Source organism: Ranitomeya imitator, chromosome 3 (assembly GCF_032444005.1).
Source record: "Ranitomeya imitator isolate aRanImi1 chromosome 3, aRanImi1.pri, whole genome shotgun sequence".
NCBI lineage: Eukaryota > Metazoa > Chordata > Amphibia > Anura > Dendrobatidae > Ranitomeya > Ranitomeya imitator.
Genome location: NC_091284.1, coordinates 539925574 through 539943268, shown reverse-complemented (window position 1 = coordinate 539943268; position 17695 = coordinate 539925574). Strand labels below are relative to the sequence as shown.

At 43.7% G+C, this 17695-nt stretch overlaps 1 protein-coding gene across 3 annotated transcripts in view; it reads left to right on the top strand.

Annotated features, from left to right (window-relative positions):
* Positions 1-17695, top strand: part of OCA2 (OCA2 melanosomal transmembrane protein) — an 809946-nt gene that overhangs the window by 525993 nt on the left and 266258 nt on the right. For all 3 annotated transcript variants that reach the window (XM_069757832.1, XM_069757833.1, XM_069757834.1), the window contains 2 exons: positions 6726-6883; positions 7235-7317. In XM_069757832.1, coding sequence (XP_069613933.1) covers positions 6726-6883; positions 7235-7317 — 241 coding nt within the window. The remainder of the gene's footprint in view (positions 1-6725; positions 6884-7234; positions 7318-17695) is intronic.

The window sequence follows — 17695 nt, the reverse complement described above, 5'->3', positions numbered from 1 at the left end:
CCTGACCAAAACCACTAACGACCTTCTTACCGCGAAAGCTAATGGACAATACTCTGTACTCCTCCTTCTAGACCTGTCCTCTGCTTTCGACACGGTTGACCACTGCCTCTTACTACAGATCCTCTTCTCCTTTGGCATCAAAGACCTCACCCTATCCTGGATCTCCTCGTACCTTTCCAACTGCACATTCAGCATCTCCCACTCCCACACTACCTCCTCATCCCACCCTCTCTCTGTTGGAGTCCCCCAAGGCTCTGTTCTAGGACCCCTACTCTTCTCAATCTATAAACTTGGCTTGGGACAACTCATAAAGTCCCATGGATTCCAGTACCACTTCTATTCTGATGACACTCAGATCTACCTCTCTGGCCCAGACGTCACCGCTCTGCTGTCCAGAATCCCAGAGTGCCTATCAGCCATATCCTTCTTCTCCTCTCGCTTCCTCAAACTCAGTGTGGACAAATCTGAACTCATCATCTTTCCTCCATCCCATAGATCTTCCTTACCTGACCTATCTATCGCAATCAATGACATCATGCTTTCCCCGGTACCGGAAGTTTGCTGCCTCGGAGTAACCTTCGACTATGCCCTGTCCTTCAAACCGCACATCCAAGCTCTTTCCACCTCCTGTCGCCTCCAGCTCAAAAATATCTCCAGAATCCGTCCTTTCCTCAACCGTCAATCTACTAAAATGCTTGTGCACGCCCTCATCATCTCCCGCCTTGACTACTGCAACATCCTTTTCTGCGGCCTCCCTGTTAACACCCTTGCACCTCCCCAGTCCATCCTTAACTCTGCTGCCCGACTAATTCATCTCTCTCCTCGCTTCTCCTCCAATTCCCCCCTCTGCAAATCTCTTCACTGGCTCCCATTCCCTCAGCGTATCCAGTTCAAATTACTAATACTGACCTACAAAGCCATCCACAGCCTGTCTCCTCCATATATCTCTGAACTAATCTCCCGATATCTTCCCTCACGTGATCTCCGGTCCTCCCAAGACCTCCTTCTCTCCTCCACACTTATTCGCTTCCTCTTCCAACCGCCTCCAAGACTTCTCCCGAATATCCCCCATCCTCTGGAATTCATTGCCCCAACACATCCGATTATCAACCACATTCGGATCCTTCAGACGGAACCTGAAAACCCATCTCTTCAGGAAAGCCTACAGCCTGCACTGAGCCCGCTGCCTCATCATCACTACCGAAGCTACCGCCTCACCAACACCGGAGCTCCTGCAACCTACTGTCTCTTTCCAGTAATCCTTTAGAAAGTCCTCGCCCCTCTGTGTCAGTCTGTCATTGTTAGTTTGTTTACTGTAAGTGATATCTGTAACTTGTATGTAACCCCTTCTCATGTAAAGCACCATGGAATCAATGGTGCTATATAAATAAATAATAATAATAATGCCACTTATGGTAATTTTAGTATTGTGTTTATTTTATTAACCTTCGTCAGGCTGCATAATTTTACAACGTTAACAGGCTGCAGAGGTACAATTGTACCTTCATATATATTTTATTGAAATTTGGCCAATATATTCTGGTCCAAAACTGCAGAGATGTCACGAAATTTCAGCCCTCTACGGCTTTTTGGAAAAAAAATTGTTGCAATTTTAAAACGGAATAGTTACAATTGTACCTACTCAGCCGGACGAAAGTTAATGATCAGTATTCTAGTTATTCATTGACTATGTGGTAGTAATATGCGGTCTGGTCATGGCGTGGTGGTATTTGTTCCTAGTATGTGGTATTATTTTGTCACTATGGGGTGGTAATACGAGATCTGGCTATGCTGTGGCGGTATTTGTGTCTTGTATGTGGTATTAATCGGTCACTGTGGTGGTAATATATAGTCTGGCCTTGGTGTGATAGTATTTGTCCCTTGTATGTGGTATTGTTCATTTTAAAAATTAGCAAAATATAAAGAAAAATATACCTAAAAAGAATTGGATAGTTTAAGAAATGTTCAATAGAGTACAGTAGGGCCTGACCAAAAAGTTTACCTTGTTGTGGTGGTATTTTAAGAAATCTTTTGGCCAAAACCAATGCTGATGGCTATGTGATATTGTGTTTGTTAGGAACTGTTAATGTGTGATTGGTGAGGACTTGGTGCAGTAGTAAAGTTTTCTATGAGTAATGGGACTGTGGAAGGTTGAATCCAGAGCTGGGGTGGAGTCTGGGCAGAGTCTCAAAGGGTGCCGAAAATTTGACCAGTATGGGGCCCTTAAATTCTGGGTAGCAGCCCTGTATGGAACACATGAAAAGGATGCAGCCATATCTGCCGATGACTGGCGAATATGCAAGAAAGATGTACCTGCAGTGACCAGTAAAGAACCCAGGAACTTTAAGAAAGGATTTAGTGAGGGGATATTTTATAACATGCACAGGTCAAAGTGTGTGTTTTGGGAAACAGAGCATGAAAGAGGAGCTGTCAGAATCACAGTAATTAGAGACAGCAGGCCTTGTTTATTTAATTGTATATGAGTTGGTAACTTTAGGTTCAGCACCTGTTCACACTTAGGCTGTTTGGATGTGACTGTCAGTTTTTTAAAATTTTCAAGTATTCATTGAGTGATTGAGTTATTGCTAGTGATGAGTGAGTGTGCTCGTTACTCGAGATTTCCGGGTATGCTTGGGGGTTCTCTGTGTATCTTGGATATGCTCGTAGATTGTGTTGTCGCAGCTGCATGATATGCGGCTGTTACAGCCTGAATACATGTGTGGATTCCCTAACAAACAGGCAAACCCTGCATGTGTTCAGGTTGTCTAACAGCCACAAATCATGCAGCTGCGGGGACACAAACATAATCTACAATGATGTGCAAGATATTCTGAGAACACCCAAGCATGCTCGGAAATCTCGAGTAACGAGCACTCTCGCTCATCACTACTTATTGCCATTGAGGCCTGTGTTACCCTTATTCAGAACCCACCCAGTTAGGCCTCTTTCACACTTCCGTCTTTCTTTTTCCGTCACAATGTGTCATTTTGTGAAAAAAAAACTGATCTGGCAAATGTTTCTGCTGGATCCGTTTTTTTCTCATAGACTTGTATTAGCGTAAAATTGCTGTCCATCGGGTGGAGACCACGCACAGAGGAACGTTTTTCCTGTACAGCGGAAAATCATTCAGTGACAGATCCTGCGCTGTCCGTCGTTGGCTATAATGGAAGCCTATGGATGCAGGATCCATCGCTGACTGTCAAAAGCAGGAATCCAGCGATGGATGCCATCTTTTGAAACTGAGCATGCGCGGAGGAATTTCCTGTCAGGGAAATTCTCTCTAGTTCTCTCTCTTTTTACTATTGATGCTGCCTATGCAGCATCAATAGTAAAAAGGTATGTTAAAAATAATAAAAAAAAATTTGTTTAATTCTTACCTTCCGGCGTCCCTCGCAGCCTTCCCGATGCTCATGATGCTGACGGCAGCTTCCGTTCCCAATAATGCCTTGCAAAATTACCCGATGACGTAGCGGTCTTGCGAGACCGCTATTTCATCACAGGTTATTGTCTCGCAAGGCATTACTGGGAATGGGAGCTGCCGGCAGCATCACGAGCATCGGGAAGGCTGCGGGGGACGCCGGAAGGTAAGAATTAAACAAATTTTTTATTTTTATTTTTAATCTGGGTTGTGTTGTGCATTCATTTACACAGCATAAAAATGTGGCGAAGACGCATACACAACGTGTGCACATAGCCTCGATGGATCCGTCAAAAAAACAGACCCAGTGCATGCGATTTTTACAATCTGCACAGGATCCTTCTTTTCAACATTTTGATGGGTTGTGACTGCTTGTAAAAAACGGAAGTGTGAAAGAGGCCTTAAAGAGATTTTAATCTTACACTTGCTTTTCCCTTACTGACTGTTTACTGCATTTTTTTGTTTTCAACTAAGTAAATCATTGTTTAAAAAATAGTCTTTGTTATTGTCGCCTATCCACCTTCATCTTACATAGTTGCAATAATTCAACTTTTTAACTTTCAGATTTTTCTAGATGTTTTCTTTAAATCATTTTCGATCTACACATTCTTGTTCTGTAGTATGTTACATAGTCACACATTGAACATTATAGACACAAACCTTTCTGTAAAAGAATATTTTGTTCTGGATGAAGAACAAGTTAATGGTATGTCTCAGGGTGAGATGATTGTTTTAATCATATATAATTCAGTCCTTTCTTCCCAGGTTTTCTATTTTAAATCTATTTATTGATGATTTTTCATCTGAGCTCCACAAAGCAGCGAGCAATCGCATATAATCTCATTCTCTTTAAAAGCCGGAGGAATGAGTCAATAGAGCTGCTGGGTGTCTTTGTGTGCTTGAGCTGTACAGTTTCAGTTACAGAAGCTTAAATATTCCTTTAAATACAGTATGTTCAAAAATGAAACCAATATTGGGCACAGCAAGGATGAATGACATCTAAATTATTGGAATAAAAACTCAATAGCAAATACTTTTATGTGCTAAAAAAATATTTCAGAAGAGCCAGTTTACATGCATGTGATATATTCTACATATTTATCTTTTTCCCTTATTAACAACTACCTGGGGTGCCCAGTTTCCCCCTGCCTTTACTGTAATATGAAAGTTACAATTGCACACGCAGTTGTATTTTTCATGTTCATATTCCCACGTGTTAATCAATGACAACCATTTCTGAACCAAATTATAAGAGCATCTCCTAAGAAAAGTTTTGAATCTCGGTACAAGACTGTTGTCCTAAATTTAGAATGCTTGCAGGCTTGCTCATCCTGTGCGGGATTCAGAGTTAGGAAAAGCAGTATGTTGAATTGCTAGAATATTAAAACTAGGGGACAGCTTCTAATAATTCTTGCCAGATAAGTTTTATGAAGCCTGTTTTACACATTCCTGCAGTTGTGATAAATCACATCACACCACATCACCACACCAAGGAATGTGTTTTTTTTTATAACATATTTTATTTTTGGAAGGTCAGATGCTATTGTCAAGGGTTGTGTTTGTATAATATAATTTTGGAGCTATGAATCTTTGGTCATATGCAGTATTTTTTCTATGGAAGTCCAGTGAAAACTATTCTCCAATTACCTAAATTTAATTAGTAGTGATGAGGGAGTATACTCGTTGCTCGGGTTTACCTCAGCATGCTCCGGTGGTCTCCGAGTATTTGTGAGTGCTCGGAGATCTAATTTTTGTTGACGCAGCTGCATGATTTACAACTGCTAGCCAGCACATGTGGGGGTTGCCTGGTTGCTAGGGAATCCTCACATGTTTTCAGCCTGTCTAACAGCCGCAAATCATGCAGCTGCATAAAAAGAAACTAAATCTCCAAGCACTCACAAATACTCGGAGACCACCCGAGCGTGCTCGCGAAAACCCAAGCAACGAGTATACTCCCTCATCACTATTAATTAGAATAATGGTTCACACCAGTGAGCAGATTGAAGCAAGAGCTAAGATTCTGGTCAAACATGAAAACCAGCCAACTGAGAGTCTATTCTTTTAATTATTATTTTCCCTAAGACATGTAATTGCCTATCCAAATGCTTTTTGAATTTTTATATGCTGAATTTACATAAAATGCATAAGTATACTAATAAGCCTTCCATAATCTCTCTTCCGTAAATACCCAAACAAATCTCCCGATATCTTCCCACACATAATCTCCACTCCTCCTTCCTCTCTCACCCACACTTGTACGTTTCTCACCCAGTTGACCTACAAGACTTCTCCAAAGTATACCCTATCAATTCTATGCCCCAACACATCCAATTATCCACCAAATTCGGAACTTTCAGCTGGAACTTGAAAACCTATCTGTATAAGAATGCAACTAGCAAGATGTCTTAGCACCACTGGTGGTACTGCACCCCCAAACTACTGTCTCCTTTCACATTTTTTTTCTAGACCAGTGTTCCCCCAACTTCGGTCCTCAAGAGCCACCAACAGGTCATGTTTTCAGGATTTCCTTAGTATTACACAGGTGATACTTGCATCAGCTAGATGACCAAGAATCCCAACACCTGTGTAATAATAAGGAAATCCTGAAAACATGACATGTTGGTGGCTCTTGAGGACCAGCGTTGGGGAACACTGTTCTAGACTATAAGCCCACAAGGGCAGAACCCACTCTTTTCTGCACCAGTCTTATCATTAGTTTTTTCTCTGTAATTTATATTTATATTTAGTATGTAACTAATTTTCATATGTACAGCACCATGGAATCATTGATCCTCTAAAAATAATCATAGACCATAAATCTTGCTTTGCTTCCCATCATTTGATATGTTTGACAAAAGAGCTGGATTAGTGTCAAATGCCCAGCATGTTTTTACACTATGTTGCAAATAAAAACAATTTTTTCTTACCTTTCTAACCATTTGGGCTGCACTGTTTTATCCTGATTATCTTTTGCATCTTAGTCTGTACTATGCTTTCCACCATTTTTTTTTTTTACAGAATTTACAATGTTGGCTCACTCGGCGAGTTTTACATCAGCATCTTAGCCAAATCTCTGCAATCTTTCCCTTTTGATTATGAACTTACTTTGCTAATGTAATGCAGTTTGTGTTCTGACATACTGTCGAATGACCTTCAAAACTGAAAAGACTAAAAACAAGCTTGAAGAAAACATAATGCGCTTTCTTTCCTTTTTATTATTTTTTCCCCCCTGAGGTATATTACTTCTATTGTCTGTGCATTAATGTATGTATCCATAAATGGAATGCCCTTAACAATTCATTACAAGCTGCAAATCTTACAGACTTTCGTGACTCTGCACTTCTAAAGCTAGAAGTTGATGGCCCGTTTGCTGGAAATTTGATTGATCAACGTAATGATGAATATGTCCTTATTCAAATTGTGCAGCTTGATGACCCTTTTTCAAGGAGACGTCGACCTACACAGGTTGGTAATATTGTGTGGACATCTGTTTTGGTAAAATATACACATGTCTAACAAAGAATACACTAAAATAGTCTTCCAAACGCAAGTATAATGAAAGCTCTTATTGGTTGCCAACTAAAGTCATGTAACTTTATGGTGTTGAATGCTGGCCTCATATGAGGACACCCAAGGGCCTGTACCCCCACATGGCACAATATTTTACCTTCCAGGCTCTGTGCATATGGTTCTTCCATGATACTTATCCGGTATTGATTTATATAGTAAAATGGCATAAAATAGTTTTCATGTACATCATATTCTGTTCTTTGCACGCAAGTTTTATCCTGGCATAAATCATTCAGTATTTTGCAGGTGATCCACAACTGGACTCTGGCTCTGAATTCAAGACGTAAGGAACACATTGTAAAAGAAAGGACATTTGAAATACTGAATAGGTTAGTGTCATTATTTAATATTATGAAAGGGAAACCTAAAGCTTTTGTTAACCACAAACTGAGCTGATGACCTGCAATTCTTTTCAAGTGTGTGTATTTGTGTGTATTTTCTAGGATACTTTGCAGCACAGTCGTATGTATATTTGACATATCTGCATGGGAAGCAGTAAATGGTCTCATTGAATCAATGCCACAAGCGCTTAAATGTTCCCATAGAGATAACTAGGTGATTTACGAGTCATCTACAGTCAGGGCTTTCAGCAAATCACAATAATGAACAAAAAGGAGTATAAACAAAGATACAGATTTTCTAGATAATTGCAAAGAGAGGTTATTTTTTCACTAATTTGATGCAACTGCATTTTAGGTGTCTCTATTAGCCTCCATGCATACAGATCCTAGTAGCAGAAGGCCACAAAACCAGTGTTTATAAATGCTGCATTAGGGGTGTACTAAATTTTGCATAGGAGCCTGGAACATTCAAGCTTTGTGTAAGATTACACCCACGACATCCAATCTGGATCAGCATAGAGTAATACTGCTGAAAAAAAAAGTAGCATTGCATTTAATTATATTACACTGATCATGTAGAATGTTTCTCAAAGAACAAATCACCGTACTAACCTATGTACTTGATAATGCTTAAAACATATCTTTTAATAACAACATGACAAACCACAAACAGAAAAAGGACCACCATCACCCGTAAAAAGAGAACCAGAAATGTGCCTGATCCTATGCGGTTGCTAAACTTTTTCCTGCCTAACTGCTTTGGTGGCTGTCCCTTCTACCCCTACATGACATATATATATTTGTGTGAGGTACCATGCCTGAGTGCTTGAATCCTATGCCAAGCAATTGTCCCCCAACACACTCAGGTGGTGTAATTAATATATATATATATATATATATATACTAGATGGTGGCCCGATTCTAATGCACCGGGTATTCTAGAATATGTATTTATGTATGCATATAGCAGCCACATAGTATATAGCACAGGCCACGTAGTATATAGGAGCCATGTAGTATATAGCAGACAAATACTACGTGGCCTGTTCTATATACTATGTGGCTGCTATATACATACATATTGTAGAATACCCGATGCGTTAATACAGGCCAAGCAATATATAACAGTGGCCATGCAGTATATAACACAGCCACGTACTATATAACACAGCCCACGCAGTATATAGCAGCCATGCAGTATATAACACAGGCAACATAGTATATAACACAGGCCACGCAGTATATAACACTGGCCACGTAATATATAGCACAGCCCACGCAGTATATAGCAGTAGAGGCGTATCTAGGGTTTCTGGCACCCGGGGCAAGAATTCAGTTTGGCATACCACCCCCACCCCACCCGGACATATGCGGTTTGCACACTTAGTCATGTACCCAAGAGCCGCTCTCCCTAATTCTCTCAATTTTCAGTGAAAGCAGAAGAGAAGCTCATTTTCACAGGACCACAAGTGTGAAAATCACATATGAGTGAAGTGTCCATGTGACGTCTGCTGGAACCTGCAGAGCTGAATCCTGACATCGCAGCTTCTGAATTCTCACAACTAATTCACTGTACACTTTTAGGATTCTCCCTTGCCAGTGGACAGTCATGTCAGCACAAGTATGTAATTTGTATACTTCTGACCACATTCTGACTAGACTCTCAGTTCATTTTCATTGGCTGAGGTCACACATATCTAGTCAGTAGGGTTGAGCGAAACGGGTCGGCCATTTTCAGAAGTCGCCGACTTTTGGCAAAGTTGGGTTTCATGAAACCCGACCTGACCCCTGTGTGGGGTCGGCCATGAGGTCGGCGATCTTCTGATCTGGAATCGGAATTCCGATACCGAGTTCCGATATCTTTAAGATATCGGGAATCGGTATCAGAATTCATATTTAAGTGTAAAATAAATAAAAAAATAAAAAAATAAAAAAATATTGATATACTCACCGTTGGACGCGCCCTGGTTCTCACCGGCAGCCTTCCTTCCTAAGAATGAGCGCCTGAAGGGCCTTCGATGACGTTGCGGCTTGTGATTGGTCACGTGACTATATTCCTAATAGGTATATACTCACCCTCGGACGCGCCCTGGTTCTAACCCGCAGCCTTCCTTCCTAAGAATCAGCGCCTGAAGGACCTTAGATGAAGTTGCGGCTTGTGATTAGTCGCGTGACTGCCCATGTGACCGCTCACACGACCAATCACAAGCTGCGACGTCATCGAAGGTCCTTCAGGCACTCATTCTTAGGAAGGAAGGCTGCCGGTGAGAACCAGGGCGCGTCCGAGGGTAAGTATATCAATATTTTTTTGTTTTGATTCTTTATTTTACACTTAAATATGGATCCCAGGGCCTGAAGGAGAGTTTCCTCTCCTTCAGACCCTGGGAACCATTAGAAATCCAATGCACTGCATTGGGTTTCGTGTTTCGGCCGACCCCGACCCCGACTTTTCTATAGGATCGGCCGATTTCACTTGACCCGACTTTTGAGAAAGTCAGGTTTCTTGAAACCCGACCCGATCCTGTAAAAAGAAAAGTCGATCAACCCAGCACGAGAGAATCCTGACAGTGTGCAGGGCGCATTGTGAAAAGTCAGAAGTCTGCAGTCAGAAAGAATGACTGCAGACTCATTACAAGCTTGACGCTCCTAACATAAATAAAAACATGAGAGTTAGTCAGTATCACAAATAACATTTACATCCAGGTACCTTATAGATGACATCGTCTCTGGAGTCATTCTCCTTTTCTTCATCTTGTCCAGACCCCATGATGAGTTTTCTCATCCACAGCTCATCGCTGCAGACTTCCATCTTCTCCGCTCTTTTGCAGAAAATCTCCATATGATGCCCTTAAAGATACAAGTGTCATTATAATGCTCCTCAGTAAAAAATTGCCGCTCACTATATTGTCTGCATAAAATATGACCCCCACACTGTCGCTCTTATGGTACATGCTCTTCACACTGAACTCTCCTTTCCATACCGACCCCCTCTTCACATTGTCCTCTCACACTGTTTCCCCCATAGGGCTCAGTATTTATACTATACTCTCCCATCACACTCCCCCTCCTTGGTATACTGTCCCCTCCAGGCTGTGCCCTTACACTGTCCCCCCCATGCTACGCCCCCACTATTCAGTTTCTATTCTGTGCCGACTCACTTTTCTCCCCCATACTGTCTCCTCACACTTTTCCCCTCCCTCCTCATACTGTCTCCTCTCACATCCCTCCTGTTCACCATACTGTCTCCTCATATATTTACCCCCTCACTTTCTATACTGCCTGCTCACCTGACTCCCCATACTGTGTCTGCACACATCTAATCACCCTCACTCCCCGTACTCTCTCCACATACATTTTTCACATCGCTACTCATACTGTCCACATACATTCCCCCGTTTGCTCCTCATACTGTCTGCACCCATCCCCCATACTGTTTCGTCAGATATGCCCCCATTCTCCTGTACTGTTTAGTCATATATGCCCATTATTTTCCTCTACCCCACCCAATCATTGCTCTCTTCATCACCTCCATCTTTGTCTTCTCCACCACCACTATCATTGCTTTCTCCCCCACCACCCAATATTTCCCATTCCACCACCTCCATCATTTCCTCCTTTGCCTTTTCCACCACATCCATCATTTTCTCTTCCCCCACCATCCCCATCATTGCCCTTTCCACCACCATCATCATAGTCCTTTCCGTTGCCATCACCATACTTGCCCATTCCACCACCTCCATCATTTTCTCCCCCTCCAATATCATCAGTGTGCTTTCCACCACCACCATCCTTGTCCATTCTACCACCTCCATCATTTCTTCCCCCTTCAGTATTGCCCTTTCCACCACCGCCATGATTTCCTCCTCCCCACCATCATTGCATTCTCCCCCACCACCATCATTGCCCATTCCAATTTCCACCTCCATCATTGCCTGCACCCACCCCCATCATTGCCCATTCCACCTCCATCATTGCCCATTCCTCCACATAAATCATTTCCTCCCCCCCCTCCATCCCAATTATTGCACTCTCCCTGTCAGCCCCATCATTGCCCTCGCCTCTCCTCCCTGTACACAAAAAACCATTTACGTCTCTGCACATTCACCCGCAGCGCTATGCATGCACGCACAAACACACACACATATTGTGTACAGTATAATAGGCACACCTAGTTACTCCTACACACACAGCTGAGCTCCGTACACCTTGCACACACGGCTCCGCTCCGTACACCTCGTACACATGTGGCTCCACTCCATACACCTCGTACACATGCGGCTCTGCTCCGTACACCTCGTACACATGCGGCTCTGCTCTGTACACCTCATACACAAGCGGTTCTGCTCCGTACACCTCGTACACATGCGGCTCTGCTTCATACACCTCATAGACACACAAAACTCTGCTCCATACACCTTGCACACACGGCTCCACTCCGTACACCTCGTACACACTGCTCTGCTCCATACACCTTGCACACACCCAGTTCCGCTCCGTACACCTCATACACACAAGGCTCCGCTCCATACACCTTGCACACACCCAGTTCCACTCCGTACACCTCATACACACACTGTTCCGCTCAATACACCTTGCACACACCTAGTTCCGCTCTGTACACCTCATACACAGACGGCTCCGCTCTTTACACACCCAGCTCTGCTCCATACTCCTTGCACACATGGCTTCCGCTCTGTACTCCTCGTACACACACGGCTCTGCTACATCCACACAAACAACTCCTGACCCCACACAAAAGCTTACCCTCCTCCAGCACCATGACAGCCAGCAGAGTCCTGCACTACACGGAGGCCCTTCATCATGACTCCTGACTCCTCCCCTCTTGTGACCTCATCACAGGTCCTGTGGGCAAAGAGCAGCGGCAGCAACAGCTGTGGTGTGCGGCTCTCTGCGGTGGAGGGGCTCTGCTGTGACGTAGTTACGCTGCTGGGATTTGACGCACAGCACTTTCTCTGAGTCAGCTGTCAATTTGACAGCCGACTCTGAGAACAGGACTATCTCAGTGTGGGGGTGGCAGAATGCCGCCGACGAGGAACCTCCTTGGACCGCCACATCATCAGGCGGCCCGCTGGCGCCCCCTGTTGGCTGGGCCCATGGCACATGCCCCGGGTGCCCCCTCTGGATACACCACTGTATAGCAGCCATGTAGTGTATAACACTGCCCACACAGTATATAACAGTGGCCACGTAATATATTGCACAGCCCACGGAGTATATCACACAGCTCACATAGTATATAACACTGCCCATGTAGTATATAGCAGCCTCGCGGTATCTAACACAGCCCATGTAGTATACAGCAGTGTGGGCACCATATCCCTGTTAAAAAATAAGATAAAAATTAGTTATATACTCACTCCCTGGGATCCACCGAAGCTCCGGCGATACGCGTGCATCTGTCGCCATCTTCCGTTCCCAGGATGCATTGCGAAATTACCCAAATAACTTAGCGGTCTCGCGAGACCACTAAGTCTTCTGGGTAATTTCACAATGCATTGCCTGGAACGGAAGATGGAGGCAGGCGCGAGCGGCTCGGCGGACTACAGAGGGTGAGAATCGCAGGTTTTTTGTTTTTTTTATTATTTTTAATATTACGTTTTTTTTACTACTGATGCCGCATAGGCAGCATCAATAGTAAAAACATGGGGACACGCAGGGTTAATAGCAGCGGTTACGGTTAGTGCGTTACCCGCTGCATAACGTGGTCCGTTACCACCGGCATTAACTCTGTGTGAGCGGTGACTGGAGGGGAGTATTCATGCGCCGGGCACGGACTATGGGGAGTAAGGAGCGGCCATTTTCTTCTGGACTGTGCACGTCGCTGATTGGTCGTGGCTGTTTTGCCACGACCAATCAGCGACTTGGATTTCCATGACAGACCGAGGCTGCGACCAATGAATATCTGTGACAGAAAGGAGGACAGACAGAAAGACAGAAATGGCCCTTAGACAATTATATAGTGTGTGTATGTGTATACACACCTGTCCCGTTCCAGCGCTGCGTGCGGCTCCATGTTCCGGGTCCTCTGCCTGTGATGTTCACAGTTCAGAGGGCGCGATGATGCGCTTAATGCGCGCCGCCCTCTGACTGAACAGTCACAGCCAGAGGAGCCGGAACACGGAGCAGGATGGGAGCAGCACATGACAGAACGGGGGCGCAGGATGGGAGCAGCACATGACAGAACGGGGGCATGTCAGGATGGGAGCAGCACATGACAGAATGGGGGCGCAGGATGGGAGCAGCACATGACAGAACGGGGGCATGTCAGGATGGGAGCAGCACATGACAGAACAGGGGCGCAGGATGGGAGCAGCACATGACAGAACGGGGGCACAGGATGGGAGCAGCACATGACAGAACGGGGGCGCAGGATGGGAGCAGCACATGACAGAACGGGGGCGCAGGATGGGAGCAGCACATGACAGAACGGGGGCACAGGATGGGAGAAGCACATGACAGAACGGGGGCGTAGGATGGGAGCAGGATGGAGCAGCACATGACAGGATGGGGACGCAGGATGGAGCAACACATGACAGGATGGGGACGCAGGATGGAGCAGCACATGACAGGATGGAGACCATATACCAATATAAATGCTCACCACCCGGGCGTAGAACGGGTTCAATAGCTAGTATATATATATATATATATATATATATATATATATATATAATTGTCTAAGGGTTTTTCCGTCTGTCTGTCTGTCCTGGAAATCCCTGCTCTCTGATTGGTCAAGGCCGCCAGGCCTCGACCAATCAGAGACCGGCACAGCATCGACGTAGAAATCCCGCGTCTCTGATTGGTCGAGGCCGCCAGGCCTCGACCAATCAGCAACGGGCACAGCGACGATGATGTCATAAAGGACGTAGATATCCCGCGTCTGATTGGTCGAGGCCGCCAGGCCTCGACCAATCAGCAACGGGCACAACGACGATGATGTCATAATGGTTGCCATGGCGACAATGTCACAAAGGGTGCCTCAACCAATCAGTGACGGGCACAGTCTGCCGCGAATTCTGGAATCATCATTGTCCATATATTACAGGGACATGCATATTCTAGAATACCCGATGCGTTCGAATCGGGCCACAATCTAGTATATATATATATATATATATATATATATATATATATATATATATATAATAAGGCATATCTCTAGTTTTTGGTCTTGAATTTATATGTTAAAGTAATAAGACTCTTACTTGTCAGCCGGATGTTAATATGGCACCGAATCTAATATATAAAGCTGAATGTGTGTGTGTATGTATGTGTGTATGTCCGGGATTGGCATCTGCACCGTCGCAGCTACAGCCGCAAAAGTTTGCACAGTCACACATCTGGACCCCAAGAGTGTCATAGGCTATGTTGTGAGGCGAAATTTTAACCCTGCGCGTTCCAATTCACCAAACAATTTTAAAGAATTTAAACACTTAAAGAATGAGAGCGATGACTCAAAAAGAGTATATACCGTACAGTTGCTAAGGTTGGGCCCTAACATAGGATACTCACCACACACGGGGATATGAACACACACACAAAATGCGCCACACACTACCACGTGCATGAACACATATACCACCCTCAGCACACATTTCACCACACATACACCAACCTCTCCACATAAAAGCCAAAATACAAAAGTCGCCACTCAAAACTCACCACTTGCAAAATTCGCCACATGCAAAACTTGCCACATGCAAAGCTAGGCTCACGCAAAACTTGCCACACGTGCAAAACTCACCTCACAGAAAACTCGCCACACGTGCAAAACTCACCTCATGGAAAAGTCGCCACACACAAAACTTGCACATGTGGAAAAATTGCCACATGCACAAAAGTTGCAACACATACAAAAGTTGCCTCATACAAAACTTGCACATACTCAAAATGCCCAACCCATAAAACTCCCCACACGGAAAACTCGCCATGCGCAAAACTTGCTGCATACAACTTGCTACACTAACCTGTCACATGCAACTGGACACACAAAAAGTTGCTACACGCATGTCGCCAAACAAATCTCATCTCACAAAAGTCGCTACATGCATGTCGCCACACGCAGCGCAACACACACAACTTGACACGTGAAACTCGCCCTAAAACACACACAAGTCTGGTATTATCCTTCAAAAATAAAAATCTGACTAATAAGCAGACAAACTCCAAGAGCAACAAATGTACCATATAGGAAATATGGCAGCTGTCAGTCACATGACCTGTCTATTATGTGTGTACGTATGTGTGAGCTAATATATACTGCCAGGGGGGAGGGCTTCCTGTTGGCTGGGGATTTATCAGGTTGCCAATTTAGCTTACAAATACTAAGGTAAAAATACTGAACAAATAACGTGTGAACGAGGTCTAATACAGGAGGAGATGACACACAGATATATACTATATACAGGAGGAGATGACATACAGGTATATACTATATACAGGAGGAGATGACATACAGGTATACTATATATAGGAGGAGATGACATACAGGTATATACTATATACAGGAGGAGATGACGCACAGGTATATACAGGAGGAGATGACTTACAGGTATATACTATATACAGGAGGAGATGACATACAGTTATATACTATATATAGGAGGCATACAAGATGACATACAAGTATATACTATATACAGGAGGACATGACACACAGGTATATACTGTATACAGGATGAGGTGACATACAGGTATATACTATATAAAAGAGGAGATGACACTTAGGTATATACAGGAGGAGATGACATACAGCAGGTATATACTATTTACAGTCAGCGGAGATGACATACAGGTATATACTATATATAGGAGGAGATGACATACAGGTAAATACTATATACAGAAGAGATGACATACAGACATATACTATATACAGGAGGAGATGACACAGGTATATACTATATACGGGAGGAGATGACACATAGGTATATATAATATACAGAAGGAGATGAAATGCAGTAGGTATATACTATTTACAGGGGAGATGACATACAGGTATATGCTATATACAGGAGATGACATACAGGTGTATACTATATTTAAGGGGGATGACAAACGTATATACTGAGGTGAAAATGAGAGGTGTGAGGTGAAAATGAAAAGGTGTGAGTGCAAAATGAGAGGAGTGAGGGAAAATAGTGGAGTGATCGGAAAATGACAGATGTGAGGTCAAAATGACAAGTGTTAGGGGGGAATGAGAGGAGTGAGGGGGAAAATGAGAGGTGTAAGAGAGAAAATGAGAAATGTGAGGGGGAAAATGAAAGATGTGAGGTGCTAAATGAGAGGCGTGATGGGAAAATAAGAGAAGTGATGTGCTATAACTAACCACAGATATTTACTATGCCCAGGCAACGCTGGGCTCTTCAGCTCGTTGTCTATAAAGTGCATTTATACTTAAGGTGTATTAGCAGGAACAAATAGCTGTAAAAAATTGGGGAGGGGCTGAATACCCTTGATATGCCCTACCTGTCAGCGGGGTTGGCGCCCTAAGGACCTGCACAAAATGGCACCCCCGCGATGGCTGTCCCTTCTATCCCTACTGAGTCTAAAGATAAACTTAAGGGAATCTATCCTTCCCATGTCAACAATTTGCAGGGGATAGGCATAGTCAGCAACCTGCTGGTATGTCATGCACTGCATTGTGACAAAAAAATTGGTAACTAGCAGTCAGTAAAAAAAGTCTTCTAACACTATTTATATCCAAGCAGAGAGGAGATACATTGACTATACCCCAATACAACTACTCACAAGTTTGTCAGGGAAATGATTTTGAAAATATGATATATGATAATATAATAATGTATTGCATCATTTAGCATAGCATCCGTAGGGATTGATCCTCATACTTCGACATCTGTGGTGTTATAATCGGCCCCAACAGCGGTATCTTTTCGAGCTAAGTAATCTTTTCTTATTAGTACCACTCTTATCTTCACCTCTGAGGAACCTGATATTGGGGAAATGCATTGCGTGTTCTTAGTGTCTCTTTTTTCCTCTTAATGACTATAGAACATATTATCAATATCAAAATTCCTCCTCCAAGATGGCACCGCCAGCAAAGTAGTAGCTCTCTGCTATCTTTGAGAACTGGTACTGCGCAGGCGTGAGCGGAGCAATCTTGGAGGAGGATCTTTCTCTTCTCCAGTAAGATGGTGCCGCAGGCACATGCGGAGTAGCAGCTATCTGATCACAGCTATATACACAGATAGCTGCTACTACGCAGGCGCGGCAGGCACCATTTTTAAATTGATTTTTTTTTCCAGCTGAATAACATGAACAGTTATTATTGGCACATAAAACATCAATTATGCTGCAGAGCAGGTGGCACCTGCCTGCTGAAAGT